Source organism: Cinclus cinclus, chromosome 7, assembly GCF_963662255.1.
Source record: "Cinclus cinclus chromosome 7, bCinCin1.1, whole genome shotgun sequence".
In the NCBI taxonomy this organism is placed as follows: domain Eukaryota; kingdom Metazoa; phylum Chordata; class Aves; order Passeriformes; family Cinclidae; genus Cinclus; species Cinclus cinclus.
This window is the reverse complement of record NC_085052.1, coordinates 34,407,377-34,431,562: the sequence shown is the minus strand read 5'-3', so window position 1 is coordinate 34,431,562 and position 24,186 is coordinate 34,407,377. Positions and strand designations below refer to the sequence as shown.

Genomic DNA, 24,186 nt, shown 5'->3' with positions numbered 1-24,186 from the left:
AGGGAAGCCACTAAGTGTGGGGGAAAGGTGGGTGCAGGCTGTCTTGGAGGAATAACGTGGGTTTGGGGAACATTAGGAAAGCTGGAAATCGAGATCAGAGCGGTTTCCGTGGAAACAGAGGCTTGATTTACGGCGGGAGTTGGGGGAAGTAAACTTTGGTGTGTATTGGGAACCGAGGGTACCGTGGAAGTAGAAACAGGGTGGGGGAACTGCGGAAACGGGGAAAGGTGGGCAGGGGGAGATGGTGAGGGTGCCGCGGGGTGAAAGGGTGTTGAAGGAACTGAGGGAAAAGGGTTCTGGGGAAATGCAAAAGATGTGGTCGGGAAGGCATTTGCTGTGGATGATGTATTGTAAGGTAAAACTTGTGAACCGGCGGGATGTGGATAATGCGGGGTCGGCGCAGTTTGTGAAGTGTCGTGGGAGATAGGGAAAGGCTGCACTGGGGGAGCGGTGGTTTGCGGGGCTGGTAGGGCAGTAAAAGCAGGGGCATTTGGGGAGGACACGAGAGGTATGGCTTGAGGAGCTGCGGGGACCGGCAAAGGTGCTGGGATATGGGGAGGGGAGGGCGTGGGTCGCTCGGTGCTGAGGGGGGTACGGAATCCGGTTTAGGGACAGGGGTGTGGGAGGGGAGCTGTGCTGGCTGAATGTGGGGGGTGCTGAGTGAGCGGGATGCCGGTGCGGGACGGGGAGCGGAGGTTGGCACGGTCACGGGGGTCTGGGAATGACAGGAGTTACCGCGGACAGGGGGGAGGAGGGACACGAAAGGCAGGGGATCGGGGATGGCTTGAGAAGCTGCAGGGGGAGGATGTGATTAGGAATCGTGGTCGGGGATGGTGGGGGTAGGAGAGGGGTTTTGTGTAGGAGCAGTAAGGTGGGGGATGGAAGTGTCTGCAGGGATCACTAGCGGGGGAGCGAGGGGGAGGGAGTGAAGGAAAACGGCTGGGACTGTGATTTGTCTTGTTTAGGTGGGGATTTAGGTGAAAGTTTAGGGGAGGATAAAGGTTTGCTTCTGTGTGCACGTACGATTTCTTGGAACAAAGGAATAAAACGTGTGATATGGAAAATGTTACGAGTTTGGAGAGTGTAAAGTTTTGTCCCGACAGCATCCCAAAAGGAAGTTATAGTTTTAAAGTCAGGAAATTCAGAGGAAAGCCATTTAGTGAATTTTTTTAGGTTAGTTTTAGAAAAATTACCTTTAGAAAAAGTAAAGTTATTAGAAGAAAGAAGAGCTAATAATTGGGAGTAAAGGTTTTTTTCTTTGGAGGGTAAAAAGGGGGATATGTTTGTTCCCCATACTGTATTTTGCAAACCAGCAGAAGAAAGAAAAAACAAGCAAACCAAAAAACCCCAAAGGATAACGTGCTGGTAAAAAGACTGAAAGAAACTCACATAAGATTTCAGTCGAAGGGTGAGGATTCTGCTGGTCCGAGTCTCAGGTCCAGATTCCTGAGGTTGTTGAATGGTCTTGGAGATGGTTATGTCTTTATAGAACAAAGAGATAACTTCCCAAGGTGTCGACGAGCCAAAATGGAACTGCTCAGGTGAGCGCCGTTTTCCAGATACGATGGGGGGGTCCAGACGATCTGTTCAGGCACCAACTGTAACTTTTTGTTGTGTCCCCTCTGCCCTGCTGTTGTTGTCGGGCAGGGGAAAGTTCCAGGGTTTGTGAGTGCTGGCCTTTCAGGCACTTAGCTTCTCACAGAAACCTGTAGTTTCCAGCCGGCATAAAAAGACTGGGAGAGCAGCTCAGACTTTTTCCACAGGCTTTATTATTGTCCGTGAAGGGGTCAGGCTACAAATCCAAAGATGGGGGATCAAACATGTACTTTTATAGGGTTTGGGGGGAATCACAAGTAAACCAACAAAAAACAGGGTTAACGCATTTTGGCCAACTACATTATCTTTCTTTCTTTGGGACAACCAATTAAAAAGAATCAAACCTAACCAATAATATTCTAAAAAGATAAGAGCTTACATTTCTTCTAGCATGAGTCATTCCAAGCAAGTAGTTTTTCTTATCTCAAAGAAAGTGCCAGCAGACCCTCACAGGGGTATCTGCAGAGGGATTCGTCTCCTCTACAAAGTACCACACCTAAAATGTTTCTACACTAATGAACACAGTACAAAACACAGGAAAAAACAAGAGTAGCTCCAGGCTTTGGCCCAGTCCCAGAGTTTGACATCACTGAACGAGTGAAACCTGGTGTGATGAGTCCTGTGCCTGGAAATCCCTGTGGGATGGTTACAGGCTCTTCAGGTGGGAGATGCAGGGCAGAAGACACAGAAGAGTGGCACTGTATGAAATAGAAGGGTTAGAATGTATGGAGCTCACAGCTGGCAAGGGCACAGTAGAGAGCCTCTGGATAAAATCCAGGGGCAAACAAGTAACACAGATGTCATTGTGGGAGTCTTCTGTAGGCCTCCTATGCAGGAAAATGACACTGACAAATTTTTCTTTGAGCATCTAAGGGACACTCCCAAGTCAACTGCCTGTCTCTTTATGGGGGACTTCTACTTGCCAGAAATTAACTGGTACAACCCAGGCCAGAAAATCCCTAAAAATCCTGGATGACAACTTTATGGAACAGATCCTAAGGAAGCCAACTCGGAAAGATGCCCTCATCGACCTGCTGCTTGTCAACAGAGAGGATCTCTGAGCAAAGTGGGGATTGGGGCTGTCTTGGCCACAGTGACCATGAAGAGATTGAGTTTAAAATCTCTGTTGACAGGAGGAGAAGTGCCAGCAGAACTTCAACCCTAAGCAGGAGGAGACCAGACTTCAGGCTGTTCAGGGAATTAGTAAACAAGGTCCCCTGGGAATATATCTTTGCAGGTGCTGGGGTCCATCAGTGCAGTCACTTTTTAAACATGATCTCCTAAGTGCACAGGAGCAGCAACTCCCAAATGCTGGAAGTGAGGCTGGTGAGGCAGAAGGCCAGCTTGGCTGAGCAGGAATCATCTCTTGGAAATAAGGCAAAAAAGGAAGGTGTATGCCCAGTGAAAGCAAGGCCAGGAGACATGGGAAGAACACAGGTATATTGCTAGCGACTGCGGGGATAAAATTCATGAGGCCAAAGCTCAGCTGGAGTTGAAGCTGACAGAACTGTAAGGGACAATAAAAAGGAGTTTTCTCAAATGTAATAATGGCAAGAGGCAGTGTAGAAATAGCACCAGCCTGTTCCAGGATGAGGATGGTCACCTCACAAACAGGGCCATGGACAAGGCAGAGCTGCTAAATGCATTCTTTGTCTTCAGCGTGGATGAGGGACCAATGGGGTCTCAGTGCCTTGAGCTGGAGGACCATGACTGAGAGAATGATCAATTCCCCGCTGACCCTGAAACTGTGCAGGATCTGCTGCTCCAGCTGCATCCCTGCAAATCCATGGGGCCTGATGGGATTCATCCAAGAATCCACAAAGAACTGATGATGCCATTGCAAAGCCTCTCTCTATGATTTTTGAGCTGTGTTGGAAATCCCTGCTAACTGGAAGCTGGCAAACGTTCCAGTTTTCAAGAAGGGCAAGAAAGAGGACCCTGGAAACTAAACCTGTCAGTGTCACTGCAGTGCCTGGCAGTGTTATGGAGAAGATTATTCTGGGAGGTATTGAAAAACACCTGAAAGAATGCAATCATTGGTCACAGCCAGCACAGCTTCATGAGAGAAGTCCTGCTTATCAAACCTGATTTCCTTTTATGACAAGGTAGCCCACCAAGGTGATCAAGGGAAGCCCGTTGATGGAATCTTTCTGGATTTCAATAAATCAGAATCTGAAATTTTGATACTGTCTCTCCCAGGATTATTCTGGACAAAATGTCCACCCCACAAGCACATTATAGGATGGGTGAACAACTGGCTCATGAGTCAGGTGCAAAGGGTGACAGTGACTGGGATAGGCATCAGAATGGTAACCTGTCACTAGTGGGGGTCCACAGGGCTCCATCCTCGGCCCTGTGTTCTTCAATATCTTCATCAATGACTCAGACAGAGGACTGGAAGGGATACTGAGCAAGTTTACAGCTGATACAAAGCTGGGAGGAGCTGCTGACTCTGTGGAAGGCAGAGAGGCCTTGCAGAGGGCTGGGCAGAGGACTGGGAAATCATCAACCACATGAAGTTCAACAGGGGAAAATGCTGGATTCTGAACCTGGGACAGGGCAACCATCTTTCCTCTGTGGTGACCAGTGATAGGACCTGGCAAATGGCCTGAAGCTGTGCCAGGGGAGGTTTACACTGGAATTTAGGAAAAGGGTCTTGACCCAGAAGATGGCTGGGCACTGGAACAGGCTCCCCAAGGAAGAGCCCCAAGCCTGACAGACCTCAGGAAGTGTTTGGACAATACTCTCAGGCACATGACTCTTGGAGATGGTCCTGTGCAGCACCAAGAGTTTGACTTGATGATCTTTATGGTTCCCTTCCAACCCAGCTTATTCCATGATTCTATGTGAAATCCTTGCTTCTATTTGCTTGTGTGCACAACTTTTGTTTCATTTATTAAACTGCCTTTATCTGAGTCCATAAGTTTCCCCACTTCACTCTTCTGATTCTCTCCCCCATCCTGCCAGAGGTTGGGAATGAGTGGCTGTGTGGGGCTTTGTTACCAGCTGAGGTAAAACCACGACAATATTTTACAAAAAGAGGGAAATATAAAAAAGTATCTGCAATGCACCAAGAACTTTTACATGAAAGAATTGTGCTTCCCTCTGACTTTTCATAGTGTTATGACTCCTAAAATAACTTTCTGAAGAACTACATTCCACAGATGAACTCCTTTTCTAGCACAGGTGCTCACTTGATAATATTTTGAGAGATCTGGGAGAAGGTCAAGAAGCCAGCTCTTACATCATTAGCTATGAAAAGGCTTATATATCAATTCTCCATCATAAATGTGTAATACTTTAGTAATCTTCTAAAATCAGAACTATGACAAGCATTTTTAATAAAATATCAACAATCGAGCAGCATGATAAACTGTTTAAAATTACAGAACACTTTTTGTTGCTGCTGTGTAGGAAGAATAGAAATGAAAGTCTTGTCTCTGTGTTTACCAAGTGATGTGGTAGGTTTTAGCCAGTCAAGGCTTTAAGCAATGAAACTCTGAAACTCTAAACAGTAACAGGGTTTCTCTATGTACTGGTTCAAGCGTGTTGAAGTTATTCCACCTATGTTTCTTTCTCATTTTTATTTACAGCTTAGTTTTGATTGTCTCTTTTAATTGCTTTTCCTCCAACAGTTCAATAACAAATTTAGAAGTTCTAGCTTTTTGAGTATCTGTAGTTACAGGTCATCCTGAAGGATTTCTGCACTGTTTCACTGGGTTTATTAAACTGAACACTCCAAAGAAGTCAGGAATATTTTACTATTCGAATCACACGTTTGCTGATTTTGCCTTTGGAGTTGCAAAACTTTTATGCTGTTACCAGTTGGGTTTCCTTTCCCTGTGACAGTAACCTTCGGGTTCTGATGGAAACGTAATGAAAGAGCAATAACGTAACTTGAAAAGGCTGAAGCGCAAAGCAGCTGCCGAGAGCGACACAATGCCACTACAGAACCTCTTGGATGAATCAGCAAAACCCACATATGCATCTATAGGGGCTGTTGCATGAGCGAGGAGAAGGCATTCTGTGCCCATAGGTGCAGTGGGAGCAGTGGATTCCCTGTCCAATGAGGTGGAATGCTCCGTGGGCACATGGTTTACGCTGCTCAAAATAACTTGGGACCTGCAAACTGACAAATGCTATTGCTCCGGTGGTGACAGGTTGTCCAGCTCCTTACAGCCATCCTCACAATAACGAAGGTTAACTTCCTTCACTCCATGGACTCCTAGCTGTTTGTGTTCCTGAGGACTTGAAGAATCCCCTGGCTTCCTTAACTTTAATCTCACACTTCTGGATAACTGTCAGCGCTACTCACTGCCAGGTTGGGCAGCAACATCTGGAGGAATTAAAAAAGGTAATCCCTCAATTTCAGATTGATCTACATTTTGATTTTGCAGAGTGTAGCAGAAGGGTTTGATAAGCATGTATATTTGAATGCTAATTTTAGCTGGTAAGGCATACACAGGGAACAAGTACTGTTTAAACTGACTTAGATTATGCTGAAGTATGTGCACTGCAGTGAAACACTGTTCTGCAGCCTTATGAAGGACCTGAATACCATTGGTGCGGTTCTCAAAATCCCTCGGAGCCAGTCTGACTCCTCTAAAGAGCCAACAAGATTCTAATGACCTGAAAAGTTCCTTGCTGGAACTCTTTCCTCTTCCTGCTCATCTTCCCTTCATGAAATAATAGAGGAGTGAAATATTTACATTCTTGTATTCAGCCTTAAACTGAGATGCCATAATTTGGAATTCCTTCTTAAGCAAAATCGAACCTAATTTAATGTGCCCCCCATAGTTAAATGCTTTCTACTTATTTAATTATTTATTCTGTCATGTAAAATGACCCCCGTGGCTATATTTAGTGCAGGGAGATCTGCTCTCTGGATTAATGTACACAACAGCTGCAGAAACAGTCCTGCTAGAAGGGCATAGCTCTCACCCTTGAGCTCTCACTATCTCCTTTGCTCTCTTTCTCTCTCTCAGAAAAGTATTTGACTGTCAGTAGCAAATGTTTGGCCCAATATATTGCAACATTAAGCAGTAATCAGAAGGCCATGTTAAGTTTTACCAAATAATACATCAACAATTGACAAGAGAACAGAGTAGTTCCTGAGCATATGTTAATAGAAAATTATACAAATCATTCTAAAGACACTGACGACTTTATCAGCAGTTTTGTTTCGGTCATGAGGTTTACATTTGTGAAGATGCTCTAGGGTTCAAGAGTGAAAACAAGATCAGCAAGCATTAATGGAACAATTTAATAAACTTCAACTCTGCTCTTCTCCCTCTCCTACACCTCCTGAAGGTTCCTAAGGTCAGGATATTTCTTTGCTTTTGTCTGTTTTTAATTTTTTTTTTTTTTTTTTTTTTACTTTCAGAAACAGCTAACAAAATTAAACAGCAATAGCAAGTGTGGTAGTTCCTGAGCAGAATAATATTTACATGTCAAAAAATATTTATAATCAATTCAGGAGTTAGGTCTTGTACATGGCAGAGTACCAAGCACAAAGGGGAACTGTGTGCTCTGTGCTGGTTTTTATTCCTGGCCATTCTTTAGAGATTTTACAGCAGGTCTTGCTATGGCACTGAAGGAATCTTTTTTTATCAATAGCTGATAACAATTAGTAGTCTAGGCATATTTGCACATAAATACAACATCTAGATAATTTGTTAAAAATGTACACAATACCATAAAGGCAATTGGGCAATGCAACCTCAGTTGTAACCTAAACCATGGGGTGGGGGGAAAGAAAAAAAAAAAAAATCAGTTTACTTTTCTGTTTAAAACTTAACTTTGGGTTAGTGCTTGTTTTCATAAAAAAGAATATTGTACAGGAATGGGCAAATCATTCCTGTAGAATATAAATCTCATTTAAACATTGCCATTTGAAAAGATGATTAAAATATTAAGGCTTTTATGTTACAATGTTCTCAGGGAAGACTGTTAAAAAAACACAATAAAAAACAGTGGACAAAAAGAAATGTAGTGGGACCATGAAAAAAGAAAGGTACTGAAAAACCTGAAGAGAAAAATGCAATCCAGACTTTCTTTGTGTCTAATTTACTGCTTTGTTGGAGTGTGTAAATCAGAGGCCTCTCTGAATTTTTCAGAGAGAGATCAGAGTGCAGGAACTGAATTAAAACCTTTGGCTGGATTGAAGTATATTAAGGCACTCATTCATTAAATAGAGGTGTAAGCTTAAGTTTTGGATAAGTAAGTAAGTAAATAAGTTTAAGTAAGTAAGAATATGTTTTAAGTGCCTTTAAGAGTAAAAGTCTTAGATACCAGTGTAGAAAACAAGTCTTATGGTAACAAAAATGTACAAAAAGCTGTAGTTTCAGTCTCAAGCTGAAACATTACAGTAGTCCTCAGCTACATGCATGTGTGGATTTCTGCACTGCTCACACATACTGCCAACACAAATGACCGAGTTTAAATAATTTGGCTCACAATCCAGGAAAATGGATTTGCAGTTTTAGCCATGAGAAAAGGTGTGCAGAGTGGTATGTTTGTGTTTGAACCAGGATAAATGAATATTATTGCCTCTCAGTTATATTTTCATTGAGCACTTCCGTACTGTGGATCTCTGCTGCAACTGTTTTGACCTTTCCTACAACTTTTTCTCATATGGGCAATGCTTGAGGGAAAGAGGACTATAAACATTACTTGAATCAATAAAAACTTGTCCTAGATTGAGAGCACTTGAAGTACACTGAGAAGTTGTCCTAAAAATCTGAGGCCTGGCTGCACAGGTCATTGGGAGAGAAGGATGGAGAAGCATCTCAGGCAGGACTCAAAGACAGCCATCACCTGTCTTCCTTTCTGAACTTCTAATTGAAAAATCAGCTGAAAATGTATTTGTTTCAATGAGATGTTGCTTCTTCAAGATATTTGCCTTGCAGTACAAGGAGATTCACTGAGGAGGAAAAGGAAACTTGAGACATGGGATAAAGGCTCTCAGTTCTCATTTCAAGAACTACTAAGGGGCAATATTAACTATGAAATAAGGAAGACATTTTGTGATCCGAGTGAAAAATAGAAGGTCTTTTTATTATATGAGAGTATAAGGGAAATGTTGAAAAAAGTAGAGAGCTCTTAATGTGCTTTTTCCTTTGAAGCAGTGTTGAGTATTTCCTCCTGCTTAGTGTGTCTAATACTGTAACAGTGAGGTCATGGGCCAGGGCACAACTCCAAGTGCACACAGGGCTTTTGCAGTCTGCTGCAGAACAGCTTGGAGAGAGGATTTACCCCATCACATTTTTGAGGCATTTTGTTTCCATGAGAAATTGTTACACTCCTGAGCCTAGAGATTCTCCATTTTCCATATTTAATTACATTACTTGGAACTGGGAGTTTAGTTGTCTGAATCATTACAGAGAATGGAAATCAAGGCCACCAAAGTGTCTAAACCAGAAAAGCAAACCACCCTCTTGTACACAGTTTTCTAAACACTATTTTAAAATATATCTCATAGGCACACCCCCAAACACACAGAAACGCTAACATTAGTCCTCTACTCCAGCCTAACCTTTAATGTGTTTGGAGTCTCAAGGCCTGTCTTGCAGCAGCCACAGCTTGTCAACAAGCAGCACCAGAAACTGTGACAATGGCAACTGCTAAGTGAGAATTCCTGCAAGCACACGAGAATGTGAGAGAATGTGACCGTGATCATCCAACGTCTGCAAGACACTTCACTTGTGTCAGCTCTTACCTTGTTTTCAGTTGGAACACCCCCATAAATGTTAAACTCTCCATGAGTAAATGCAATTCATGTGCATTAAATTAATCATGTAGATATAGCCTCTAATATTTGCTCCATTTTCCAGTTTCCATACTGAGGTGCTGGGTATGCAGAGTGCTGCTGTGTAAAGGCTCCAAAGGTGCCTCTGCAGTTTGCTTGCTGCTCTGATGTTGGGGTTTCGCACAAAAGCACTCCCAACAGAAACAATGGGAGCTGCAAAAACTAAGACAGGAACAACATGTACCGACTGGAATTTCTCCTTTTAGCTTCTGAAAGCCAAAGAAGATGTTTTTTTGCATATAACCTGTTTATTCTGACACAGAGAAGGAGAGTTTGAAAAATTATCTTCAGGGCATCAAGCATTAGAAGCTGTTCTCACCAAGTAAAACAGAGATATATCAGATATATCTGGGATTCCCTTCAGCTTGCTGAGATTTCACTAGTGCTGTTTTAGTAGGAAAAGCTCAGATTCTTTCAGTGGTGACTCAGGAATGAGTCTAAGAAAACTCAAGGAAGAAGAAATTGAAGTGTTTGGTGTCACGCTATGCAAGACTCCATGGTACACATTTCCTCCCTTCCACGTAAGGATTTTCAGGTCAAGCAGCACCAAAACAAACTGTGGAAAGTAATTCTACCTTTGTGACTATTTAATCCTAAAGATCACTTGGCTAATAAGAGAACATTGCCATAACCATAGGTTCTTGGAAACTCGAGGCTTGTTCAATTAGTTGCCTAATGGAAACTGAATTAGCAGAGTGAAGAAATTAATGGAGTCAGTTTTGTTGGTGGCATCCTCTGGTGCCTTTCAAGACAGCAGGTGCCTAAGGTCACTGCAGCTGGTGTCCCAGGAAAGCCAAAGATGCTGCCCTTGTGCTGTGGTTAGGTGCTGTAAGTAATGAGCCAGTCAAGAGGAGAGAAATGCAGGTTGCTGGTGCCAGTCACCCCATTTCCCCCTAAATAACACCAGTTCAGAGACATTACTTGTAACCAGCAATGCAATTCCTGCCCTTGATACAGGTATTATGACACTTTTCCAACTGGCAGAATTACTGGTGTTTTCATTGCCACCACAGATTGCTGCCTACAGTGTTTGTACTCATTTGTTCTTCTTACTGCCTGCTCAACACAGCTATCTGCACTTATCTGCTCAGCAGAGACATCAGCCATTACAATACAATTAGCACAGCTCTTTGGAAAAAAAAAAAACACAACAAATTGGACATCACTCAAGACATAAGCAAGGCAGAATTAATAACTGAAATGGGATTGCCCAGTAGCCTCACAGCAACATTCGCTGAAACTTTACATTTTCCATTCAATTAAAAATCCCAAATAATTCAAAATACTTTAAAACTTCAGTAGACAAGCATTGCCTCAAAGTGCTACATTTGACTAGAACCCAACTACTTCATTACTAAAAATAGAATAAAAAGTCATCTTCTACACCAGCTGAAAATAGAGAAGAGTTAGATATAAAATTCTGACCCTGGGTGAGCTCTAAAGAAAAGTGATGGCCCTCTAAGAATTAAGAATTTGGCATCGGATTCATTCTCATTAATATCTTGCTTCCCAACTCTAGAATGAGAACTCTGCTCCCTTCTACCTCTTCTGCTCCAATGGGCAGAAGGAAGGAAGTTGTTCCAGGTCCTTTGCTGGAGAACTCTTTGTTTTCCTCCCTTTGTTATCAAATTGTGGCTTCCTCATTAAGATTTTTCAAGGTGGAATCATAAAGCTATTTTGCCTAAACACATCTAAACAAATCTTAGAGAGCAGTTCCTTATGTTGCAGTAATACTCCTTAAACAAATTAGCAGAAATTACTTTTTTCATTTTTCAATTATTTCAATTCATTGAAAGAAGACATGCAAGAACAAAGTCTCAAATAACCATACTGAACACACAGTTGCTTTACTATGGTTTCCTGCAGAAAAGCTACACTGTGATTAACAACCTCTGTTGAAATGGATATAGCACTTATGCCTGTGCAACAGAGGAAAATGGAATTACCTCAGTCAGATAATTTTCATATACTCTTTAAATAAAACCATTATAGGAGTTCTTCAAGTTTATTTGACTTCAGGTTTTGATCACACAATATTCCTTCCCTACTTAAAGCGTCCAGTGTTCTCCAAAGATCTGCATCATCTTTTTTTCAGCTCTGATGACCTTTACAGACGCTGAGATGAAGATGTGCCATTCTGAAATGCTGCAGAAAGAGTGGCCAAGAAATACAGCAAGCTAAATTTTGCCACCTTGCAAAATACATACTTCTCCAGTAACAAATACAAAAATACAGCCTTCCACTGCATCCTGTAAAGCTACAAAGAGCTGGATGTTCTAATTCAGCCAGAGCCACACGTGGAGGGGTTCTGGGCGCTAGGACTGCAGTTCATTCAGGGGACAGGTCTGTCTCCCAGGCTGTAAACTCCTTATGTTAGAATGTATTTTAATTCTTGGAGCTGAAACTGTAGCTTTAGCTGTGACCTTTACAGCACATAGTCTGAGATCAGCACATAAACAAGCTAAGAAAGGCCCTGAAACACATTCAGCTTCACTAAGGTGGCACCGCTGCCCAAGAAGTTAAAGCTCAGAAAGCAAAACCAGTTTCCATTGAGCAGGAACTTAAAGCCTCATGGAGACCTCTTTGTACTCTTAAGAGGTTAAATTATAAACTCTGTCCAGTCATGAAACAGCTCACGATGTTATCTCATGTGGGCTTCCCAAACCAATGTTCTCTATGTGCCACAGCTTCACTGAAACACTGTGCCAGATAATGTAATGCCAAGTGTTCAGTTATCACAGACCCTGGCTCAGCTGCAGGGACTGGAAGGGGTGCTCAAAAGCCTACAATTTATATAGCATTTTATTTCTCATTCTTTGTACAGGTACAAAATTAGCAGTATTTTGATTGGGTGCCTTTGTAGTCTTAGTGATTTTCTTTGTTTCGTATTATGAAAATAAAGCAAAATCAATAAATCTAAAATGCCCAATATTTACATAAGGAAAAGGATTTCAGTATAAAAAAATGTGCCTCAAGAAGAGGGATTAAGGTCTCAAAATGCACATCAGATAATGACAGCTGTAAGTTCATTCATTGAAGAAGAATAGAAACAGTTTAAATTGAAACCTTCCCGGAATTTTTTGTAAATAAGGAGTAAAGGCTGACACTCACATTCCAGGAAGAAATACTGCAGCAGTATGAGACATTACCACTTCATTTATTTTTAACCAGCCCTTTTCCAGGGACAATTGTCCCACTATAAAAGCCCTAAGCCTTCCACAGCAGAGATACCTTTTTAGCTTTTCTTTCCCTGGTGACTTCAGCTGTTACATAAGGCTGTGAATGGAGATGGCCAATGCTAGGGCATGGACATTCTCGTCTCTTGATGCCACCACAGGAACAGAACCTTCTGAAGTGTGACAAACCAGACAGCTTGGGGTAGGAATACCTGAAACCATTGCAACAAGATTTGCCACACCATAAATGAAGTAGGAGGGGGATAATGAGCACTGCCTAGTCTGAGAGACAGATCCAGTAAATAGTCATGCACTTGTTTCAGGATCTGTGAGGAATCAGCTCTCTGAATGGGTAAAGAGCAGTTATCTTTCTTCATATTCAGAAGACCAGGGTGTTATCAGGGTGTCTGAATCCCTCTGCACTCACCATGGCTCTTGTATAAATAAAAGGGAGAACACCACACAGTTTTACTTGCTTAAGTATCAAAAGGGATGCTTTAGCTTTGCTCATCAGGCCTGCAGGTTAAGCATGTGCTTCCTGATATTCTCATCTCATGTGGTATATTTTTTCAGAATCAGGATGACCTATGAACATGGTTCTGAAAGCCCTCTAGTACAAATTAGGTTTGCATCAAATAATGACACAGTTCTCTACTTACTTTAAATTAATAATGACATAGTTCTCTACTTACTTTAAATAGCTTATTAGAATTAATGATGGATTTAAGAAGCTATGGAACATTTAGCACCATTATAGCTTCCTATAATGCATGAAAAATTGTCATTATAGATTGTTTTAGTTATTTCTCCCTCCTCCTCCTCCTCACATTCCTCTTATGATTTTGAGGGTTCATTTACTTACTACTTCAGTGCTTTTCAAGCTAAATTTATTTCACTTTAAAGTACTACTACTCTCAACAACTTTCAGTCCCTAATATCCAACACTTAATCTGTCTGATGAGATCGTTCCTTAGCTAAGAAACACATATCAGCCATGACGAGGATTTGACATTGAAACCAAATTAATATCTCTGTAGTTGAAGTTTTGCCTTGAACAGAGTAGAAAATACCACACTTGCAGTTACTTTATGTGCTGACAGTAGAAAGTGATGAAAGGTGAACTTTACTGGGTAAAGGCAAGTGTCTGGCAGGATGTGCAGAAGCAAGCTTTAACACAAGGCCATCCTTATGCTTCAAGTATTACAAGCACTTCCAAGCACTCAGCACACAGATGCAGTTTGAAAATGTTATGTTCTGCTTTTCAGAAGCCTGTTGTTGTGTTCAATCAAAAAATTGCTATTGATAAGGCGTGGTCCTATTTGTCCTTTTTGTTGGCAGCATGCAAGACGACAGTTTAGAAACTTCAACTTCAATATCTCAGCTTCTGAGAGAGAGTTATTTAGCAGAAACTAAGCGTCAAGGGAAGAGTGAAAGAAGCAGATCAGAGCCAGTTTCTCATAATTTCCATTATGGCAATGCCTCTGGTGATTCAGATGAGGTAGCTGCCCAAGATGATCTCCCAGATCTCTCTGCCTTTTTGAGCCAAGAAGAGCTTGATGAAAGTGTAAACCTGGCAAGACAAGCTATTGATCAGAATCCACTGGAAATCAAACAGGATGAGTTTCAGGCACATTCACAGCGCCCCCCAGACCAGCTGAACAACACAGGAAAACACAAACAAATGGCCCAGTCTACAGTTCTGAAAACATCAGACAATGGCCTGCACTCCAGCTTTTGTCAGGAACATGTCAGAAATACAAAGGGGTCCAAAGGGAGCTCTCAAGATCTAAAGAAACACCACTTCCCTTCTGAATCAGAATCCAAAAAGGAATTCCTAAATAAGGCGGCAGATTTCATTGAGGAGCTCTCGTCACTTTTCAAAGCTCACAACTCTGAAAGAATACGACCCCGAACATGCAAAAACTACAAGAGCAAAATTGATTCTAAGAACAAGTCTGCTCAAAAAGGTATTTCTAGCCTGTCTCTCACGTCAGAAAACAGAGAAAGGCTTTCCATTCCAACACCTCAAGACTCGGAAAACAAAGCAGAGAAAACTTTTCAACAAACAGATGATCAACAGGCAGCAACACTGGAATCTATGAGTCAATTAACAAGTGCAGAGCTGAAAACAGAGTCAGAATCTGCATCTGTATATTCTGATGAGCCCATTGGACAACCACCACGCTTTACTCAAAAACTGAAGAGCAGGGAAGTTCCTGAAGGATCCAAAGTGCAATTGGACTGCATTGTGGTAGGAATCCCAGCACCCGAAGTCAGGTAAACATATTCTGCACTTGTCATTTTGTATTTCTGTAATGGTAGGTGTGTGCAGGTGGGACATACCTTGTTTGGGAAGAGTACTATTTCCACTATGCTTCAGTCTAAACTTCCTGCTTTATTTAACAGTTTTGAAGTATTCCCTGGGTGGAGCTTATACCATTGCAAATGCTGTATTGTGTTCAGCTCTTAAACTCACAGAGCAGTCTGACTAAAAGAGAAAACAGTGCCAGAAATTTAGGGGTTTTTTAACAGAAAACAAACAGGAAATATCATCCCCTAGATATTTGCAACACTCTCTGAATACTTCTCTTGCTTATAAAGCAAGACTCTGAACACTTATCTTGCTTATTTCTCCAGGCATTTGCTTTGATAAATCCTTTGGACAATAAAAATGGCAGTAGGATCCCTGGAAGTGAGAAATCATTTTCCCCCCCTTTTATCATTCATAGCTTATAATGCAAAGACAGCAAGTGAAATAATCTTCTCTTATGTACTTGGACCTGTACACAAACTCACTTGGGCATTCTTTGTGTTCAGAACAGGTGAACACCGAATTGCTTGCTCCCAGACTGTACTCCAACACACAATGTTCAGTTCAGGTGTTTCTCCAGAAGGCCACAACACTGTCCTTGTACCAGCAGTCATGTTTGTGCTGTTGACATACATAAAAGTGACAAGGTGTCCATGTCATCCAAGTTTAGGTGTTTAGCAATCACCAGAATTAGAAGCTGACACTGTAAAGTCATGGAAGCTTCGCAAGGGCAGATTGGAGAAGCCAGAAACATCCTACAGTTATCCAGGGATGACCAGAATGCCTGTACACCCAATTCAAGATCCACTTGATTCCACAGAAATTAATGACTTATAATATCTTTACAACTTGGGTCCATTTTTGCCCCAGACAAAACTAAAGCTTTTAAATTGAAATTTCTATTTCAACATTTGATTTTGTTAATTTTGATTAATTAAATAAGCTACTTAATTGAATGCCATTCAATACAGGAGCTACTATATTTCTGTAGAATAAGTACCCATCAGATATAGGAAATTAGGGAGAGGGAGAAAGAAATCCCCTAGGGAGAGTTAGTCTTAGCTAAAGCTCAAGAAAAAGATCAGGCTCAGCTTTCAGTTCCACAATTTAAACTAAAACATAAAAGATAAGTTGCAAGGGGGAGAACTCAGAATTCTCTCTCCTTGTGTTTGTGTGTGTATGTACGTGCTATATTAATTAAGGAAGAAGCTGGAAATGTTAGCTCCTTGAACACTTTCCTGATCATAATTATTTATTAACAAAACTTTGTCATGTTCATCCAAGATTCTTTCAACTCCACCAATGTGCAGAAGTAACACTAAGAGAAGGTGTAAAAGTTGTCACTTGACTGAGTGATAAATATTCACATGCTTCCAGTGATCGTGGCCTTGTTAGTCACTGCTACAGCACAAGGAAATAATAAAACAGAAAAATGTACTTTGGGGTTTGCGTACCATTAATCGTGGGGACCAGAAGAACGCAGCATTTTCCTCCTAGAAATAGTGCTTATCTTTGATCTGCTGTGCAAAGCTTCCAAAAGAGTGAAGGAGGCAACTTGTTGATCATAGGTATGGAACTGTGAGCAGAACTGTGCTCAGAAATGCCAAATGTCTTGCTTGGAGGGTGAGAGTTTACCAAGGTTTATGGTGAGTTAGTTCAGCGTTTGTGGAGCTAGGCAAGGACAGAAGGATTCTAATAGATAGGTAAAATAAATAAAAAAATCAGCAGTCCCAGGAAAGGACCGACTGATAAGGTAGCAAATGAGAAAAGCAAGCTTAATGACCTTTGAATTAAAATGGACTTCTTAACCACTGAAAGGGATCCCAAGTGACTTATAATGCATGTATTAGATAAAATTACAAAGTGGAAGTCAGACTGTGGGAACCCAGAGCATTGTGAAACATGAACAGGATTCAGCAAGCTCTGTAATGTAGTTAATCAGTCAACACTTGGAGCAGTCTGATGGTTCAACTGATGTAATGGGGATTATAAGAGAGAAATTAGAGACAGGATATTTAGAAAGAAGCTGATCACAGGGGTAGAAAGGACTGGAAAATATGAAGGGCAGATACCACATCTGAAAGCAAGACAGTACTAAACCAATTTGATGTAAAAGATGGTGTAAATGACATTCATGATGGCTCAGGGTCAAAATACCATTTTGATTATTTATCAAATTACCAAACCATAGCAACGATAAAGCATTACAGGTGTGATACATAACTATTCAGCATGAGGGCTCACTGAGGGAAACTGGGTGGTGAAGCAAGAGAAGAAATGGGGAACTGATCTGAAACACCAGTATATGGAAAGCTAAGTCCTCTTGGCTGAATACAGAAAGATCTGCCTGAAGGTAATTCAGCCTTAATGTAACAAGCCCACAATTGAGAGGAAGCTGGTTTGGCCAGCCTATCTAGAGGTTAGTGTGAGAAGTTACCCATTTTTCAGTACCATCAGCTGAATGCAGTGTCACAGAAGAGACAAAGACTGATAGCACAGGATGTGTGCCTGCAGCTAGCTCAAACCTTAGCTCACAGTTAAAGAGCACTACTGCAGTTACTGCTGACTGCTGTACTCTGTACTGTGGGTTACATGCAAGCCTCTGAGAGAAATGTGCATTTCCAAAGTGTTCAATGACCTCCTTCTCATGCTCCCTTCTACAGCTCTGCTTCTCTATGAGTAATGGTAGGTGTGACATTTACTCCCCTCTGTGAGGAGAGCACTCCTTTTTTTCCCTCAGGTTCAGAGGTGTCTACATTTTTCCAAACTGTTTGGCACATCACTCCTAGGTTAATTTTACTGATGAATCACATTGCATGGTTTGGCATACACAGCTATCCTGGAAGTGTCATGAGGATTTAAGGTTCTAAAAACAGGCTGTATGTCATAAGGTTTCCATGAAAACATTCTTTAACATAGGCATAGAAATCTTAAAAGCTGCATTTTATGCTGCTTTGTTTGAGGAGACCAGACCTACAGCTAATCAGAGATTTTTAGAAACTCTGAAACCCAGCAAGATAGATTAAGATTTTTCTTCCTGGATGCCAAACAAAAGCATTTCTCTGTTTAAGTGCTCAAAGTCTAGAGCCAAGCTTCTCTTACATTCAACTCCAGTCAAGTCAATGGATTAAGATCTAGGCTGAATTTGGCACAGGGGATGACACTGCCTGTGCTTAATGTGAAGCTCCCTTGCATGAGGAAGCTACCGTTGCAATCCATGGCAGGAATGAAATGTCAGTGAGAGAGCACTGCTACTTCAGTCACGCCACGTATCCCAATGTCAGAACTCCTCCTGGAACTGACATTTCATTGCTACCACGTACCGTGTTTTCACGGTAAGTATAAAATCAAGCTAACGAGGAAGTAAGAGATACGGCCATACCAAAGTTTTCCATGAAGCTTAACTTCACAGGAGACCATTGTTTTTGATTTATAAGCATTACAAAAAGACAACATTCACATAACAAGCTCATTTTTCCAACTTAACCTCAAAATACTTGAACGTTACGCTGAAAAGTGTGACTACAGAACACACTGCATAGAGAACTAAACACAGGTTTGAAGCAGTAGTTTTAAGTCACTGATGCTGCAAATTTGGGATTAACCAAAGGATAATGTAACTGCAAAGAAAACAATTAACTCGATCCTGCTTCACTGTTTGAATCTACTAAAGGAATATAATACTTGTATACTAATGAAAGAAGTGTAAAAATTATCTTACATGGTGTTTTAAAATTTGCTTATAGGAAAATTGAATTGTGCCTCACAAAAGCATGTGATACAGACTTAATTCTGCACAAACACAAAACAGGTTAATTGGTAAAGCTGATCAGTAACACAATGAGTTCTGCCTCAATGACAATTATATCACAGCGTTTTGTGTAATGTGTTTTGCTCCATGTGCTACTTCAGTAAGGAAAAACATTTAAGTGGACACAAAAATATAGTATCACTGTACTATGCAAGTTCTTTTAACGTTCTGAAAAGATGCCCCTGAAAATGAAATCAAATTCTAGAACAAGGGCATTCTCTTTAATGCTTATTCATATCTGCTAGGGCTAACATGCTAAAACAAGGCTACAATACAACAAAGAGGCATGGGGTAGGTATATAAAAAGACATGAGTAAGTGCCATGACTCATGTCCCAAAGTACACAGTTCATGTGCCTACATGAATTACACACCTAAAAGGCAACTTGTACATTCATATACCAAATTTGTGCCTATAGTCAGACAACTGCATGAACCTTCTCTCCTGATAATGTGACCATTTTCAGTGATCACCAACTGCAGTTCTTGAGAACAACAGCAGAATAAACCATATTGCAGAGAGAATTTTAAAAAATTCTCCCTTCAGTCGCACAGGAATCCTGTATAATTCCAAGTCTGGAACTGGAAAAGGCACTAATAATTGCCAAAGGACATTTTCAATCGACCCTGTAATGCACATTACCGTATTTCTCCCTCGGGACTGCTGAACATTTCCTCTGCTTGCTCCTGGTAGAGTTGTTCACCTATCCCAGGCACTGAAGTTTGTGTTCTGGATGCCAACTACAAGCTATGGTGTCTGTACCTGCATGTGTGTAAGGACAGCACTGAACAGAAAACAAAATGTGATACTCAGTTCTGGGGAGCCAGTGAAAAAAAACCCCTTTGCATTCAAGTACTAGTGGGGAAAATTCCAGATTTGGGCAAGCATTTTGCAGACAAAGTTTAAAATAGATGTAGCTGCTCCTTCTCTTTGAAGAGGTTTTGTTTTAGAGAATCTGAGAGGACTATGACAGAATATGACCACTAAAAGTTGATCAGAAGAAGGTAGAAAGACAATTTTTTTAAAGGAAATGTATTTTGAATAGAAACACAGACTAATAGTTTCAAAATAAAGACAGCAGAAATAAAGATCAGTATTTTCAAAATAAATGTTTGCAAGGAACCATTCAATCTAATCTACTGGAAAATAATGCTAATGGTACTGTGATCATGAAATCCTTAAAGGGAGAGGTAGTTTATAAATAATGATTTTAAGACCAGTGATTTCACATTTTTAGAGCTATTTTTAAGTGCTGCTTCACACCTCAGGAAAGAAGTTAGAGAGAATGGTTGCACACTCCAGAGCATTAAGTGTACACACATGTGTATGTTCACTCTGCTCTTACACCTCCCCTCAGTGTCTGCTTTTGGCCACTGTCAGGAGAGTGTGCTGCCTTAGGTGGATCTGTAATCTGAGCCACAACACCCGGGGGGCTCTTCCTCATCCTTCCACATGTGCCAGCTCACCTGGCGTCCTTGGATTTGTGCTGCTGGTACTGCTCCCTCTTGGCTTGGACTGATGGGCACAAACAGGGCCTGGTCTTCCACTTAGCTGTAGAATCAGAATTTAAGTGCTAGATCTGTACTCCTTTGTACCTCAGAGACCCCTCGAGGCTCCTTCCTCAATTCCCTATTATACTTCTGGTATATTCTGGCCTTCTGCTGGTATGGACTGTTTAGAGATTTTTTTTTTCCAATACATTAATTTGGGGTTTTCTTCACGCCTAATTCGTAGCACAAACTTATTTAAAAGTTCTGCAATTGAGTGGTCAAATTTATTTATTCATGTTTTTCTAAAATATATGAGATGGAAATGTATCGAAGTACCTTATAGTGTAAGACAGGAGATATTAATTATTACAATTTCTTACTTAAAAACCTATCCTTATCCTTTCCACAACAATCTTATTTTCTGTAGTACCAGTCAAATGTTGACAGCTTCTTTTACCAAGTTCCCATAAAAGATGGATGAAACGATTACTAATTTTTTTAGAAGTCAATTGAATTAAAAATATTGCCAGTATGACAGCCCCCACCCTCACATGAAGAAGATTCATTAGCTAATTGCATGTGATTAAGAAAGTCAGAATAAGAAAATACAAATACTTTTGTGGCATTTTCTTTCCTTCTATCTATCTATCTATCTATCTATCTATCTATCTATCTATCTATCCATCCATCCATCCATCCATCCATCCATCCATCCATCTATCTATCTATATGAGAAAAGTTACAGTGAAGATGAATGCACTTAAGTTTGGCTTTTCAAATTGAGCTAGTTATCTATATTTACAGGTATTTCTGAGTATTATCTCAAGTATTATTTCACTCTGGATCTTGATACATAGCATATCTTCTTTATAAAGCCCAGATTCAATTGGAATCTGTTTCTGCAGACCCACCAACTTTTTGTGCTTCTGTTCTGCCTTGTAACCAGCATCCATCAGCCCTTCTGCCATCCTTCTGCCAGCTCAGAGTTACTGATTACTGATAGCATAGAGCTCTCTGTGAAGGTGCTGCTTTTCCTTCTGTGTGGATTCCTGCATTTTCCACTGAAACAACCCTTCTGAACACTGAGGGACTTAGGAATGCCTGAGATGAGAGTGTGAAAGCTCTAGAGGGCCCAACAGATTCTTGGATATGTAGCAGTGTTTAAAGAGGAGTACAGCAGTATCACGCAGAAAAGCACTCCAGGTGCAGCTGTTTCTGTATGGAAGTACCTCTGTATTGCAATAGATCAACTTCTTACCTTGGGATACACTCCTGCCATCTTTTATAAAAAGCAGATTGTGTTAAATATATGACAAAACAAATTTGGGTCACATTCTGAATTAACATGAACTTAAGAAACACAAGTTTGAGGGATATTTGTTAACTTAGGGTTCGTTTTGTTGCTGCACTTTAAGCCAGTACACAGATCTGATTTGCACCTCAAGAGAAATTCAGATCTGAATTGACAGTGTTCGAAATTCAGAGCTCTTTTACTCTTTATTGAATATTATTAAAATCATCACTATTTTATTCCTATGACTATTAAGTCAATACTCGCCTGCAGTACTCTGTCAGAATCTTCAGGCTAAACCCACTGATTTTATCATCAGGAAGACTTCAAACATTATCACCCTAGTTAACAACTTATTTGCGTTGAAACACAATTTCTTTTTGCTTTGCAGGTGGTACTGTGAAGGGAAGGAGCTTGAGAACTCACCAGACATTCAGATTATCCAGACAGGCGATCGCCACTCGCTGATTATTGTGGAAGCTTTTGAGGAGGACACAGGGCGTTACTCGTGCTTTGCTTCCAACATCTATGGAACAGACTCCACTTCTGCAGAGATTTACATAGAAGGTAATGTTCCAAGTGTTGCACAAACTGGTGCTTGAAACTGGTCATACAGGATTAAGATACAATTATGTATCGTTTGCTAACTGTGATGGTTTTGTCATAAAAAAACCAGCATGAGTCAACACTTTCCATCATTACTAATATCATTATTATTTTCCTGTAAAATATTCTTCGGACAAGGGACCAGCCCTTACATTTTATTGTGTTACTTCCCAGAGATTTTATATATCTCACTGCAAGATCCAAGTCTAAAAATATTCAGATTCTGAAACAACCTTGTATTTTTTGTCTGTGGAACTCTACAGAAGTATAAGAAACTAAACTTTGTGTCTAATTCTTATTTATCCCTTTTCCCTGCAGTCATGATTATAAATTGAATGTAGGACAGCTTCCTCTTAACTCTTTCTTGGGACCTTGTAACCAAAATAAATATGCCAGCAATTTGATATTCTACTTGCCCAGTAGATGCTGTAAATCAAACAGAATATATATATGCAGATTTAGGTGTCTTTTCTTTCTCCTTATGTTTTTACTATACCTAGTAGGCCTAAGAGTGGTATATTTATTAAATTTCTTTTTTACACTTTCTTGGGTAAGATTTGAGATTGAATCCATCATTGTGCTAGAAGGACTATACACTTAAACACATAGGAGTTTGTTTTTTTTCTTTTTCTCTCAGAGAAGCATACCATGAACAGAGGGGGACCGTTCATAAATTAAAGCACTGCCCTGAAAGTGAATTTCATTCTGCTGTTATTCTTTTTCCACGTCTCTAATTTGACAGTGAAAGGACAAATCCTTTTTTAGTATCTGCACTGCCCCTGACTTTGATGGGAGACGTCTGTGCTTGGCAGGGATTTACAAGTTCTCGAGACAGGGGCCAAGATCTGCTTTTACCCAGCTTGGTGGATGCTGGGTGGGAGCCATGGCTGATGGAGATGCTCACTGGCAGGAACTGCAGAGAAAATGCAAATTCCAAGCACAGTGAAGGCAGAATCAGAAGTGTAAAATGTCTCAGTAACTGGCAGCAGTTAGTAAACAGAGCTAGTATCTCCTTCACATCATGGTACAAGGCACTAGCTGGAGAATAACAGCTATGATTCCAGGTCTCTCTCTTTTTCCTTTTAATCTGGTAGTATCAGCTATCTGAGAGAAGAAAGATCTTACCTGATTCGCAACAAACATGGACTAAATCATAGTGGCATTTGGAAGAGAACCCCAGCAACAGCCAGGTATTCATTCACTCTGGGATGTTCTTACTTCAGATGCACCTCCTTCCAAATCTGCCTTATCTCAACAGGAGTTCTGGTTCACTTCTCCTTCAATGGGATCTTTTGTCTGGGCACAGCTTTATAATACATATCCATAGAGTCCTCTACAGGAAATCTGAGTAAAGGTTTGTATCATTCATAGAGAAACTTAAAAAACCCTCTGCTAAATAATTTCTATTTTTTCATAGGCATCTCTTCTTCTGACTCTGAAGGTGAAATCACCAAAGACGAAATGGATCAGTAAGTTTTAAATCAATTATATCTTCCATACTTCTTACAGTTAGAAACCCACAAGTGCAGGCATTTCAGCTTCCAACATATTATCATCCTGTTTAGGATTCATTTGGATTGGTTGGGTTGAATTTTGTTTGTGTGCTTGTTTGTTTGCTTTACAAATATTATAGAACAAATATTTGTTTGCTTTTGTGTTCTCAACTTTAGATTAAGAACTGAAATTTTAATATTAAATGTTAATATAAGAAGAAAGATGTCACCATAAAGATTGAAATTCCAAAATTAACTTACTAGACTACATTTGACTAGATCTAGCTTAAATGCTCATTTAAGAGTCTGACTTGGACAAAGAATGTAGTACAAATTCTCACATGAAAATACACAAAGTTTTTGGCAGAATATAGGGAGAGGCTGGTTATTTAGATTTAAGATAAATTAACAGACATGCTCTAGAGTGAACTGAAATGATGGTATAAAAGACTACTTAATTGTAAAAATAAAATATGTCAGATGTAATCTAAAATTTGGGAAATATTTATTTTTCGGAAATTAAATCCATCCCCTGATGATTTAGAATCTGATACAATGCTGTTAAAATTCTTTCAGAATCAAAGTCTTTCTGTTAACTAGAAAGG

General features: G+C 40.5%; 1 protein-coding gene across 1 annotated transcript in view; it reads left to right on the top strand.

Annotated features, from left to right (window-relative positions):
* The first annotated feature begins 13,918 nt into the window (after positions 1–13,918).
* Positions 13,919–24,186, top strand: part of MYPN (myopalladin) — a 41,832-nt gene continuing 31,564 nt past the window's right edge. Inside the window, exons 1-3 of the mRNA XM_062496256.1 lie at positions 13,919–14,856; positions 21,874–22,049; positions 23,506–23,557. Of these exons, the coding sequence (XP_062352240.1) occupies positions 13,919–14,856; positions 21,874–22,049; positions 23,506–23,557 (1,166 nt within the window). The remainder of the gene's footprint in view (positions 14,857–21,873; positions 22,050–23,505; positions 23,558–24,186) is intronic.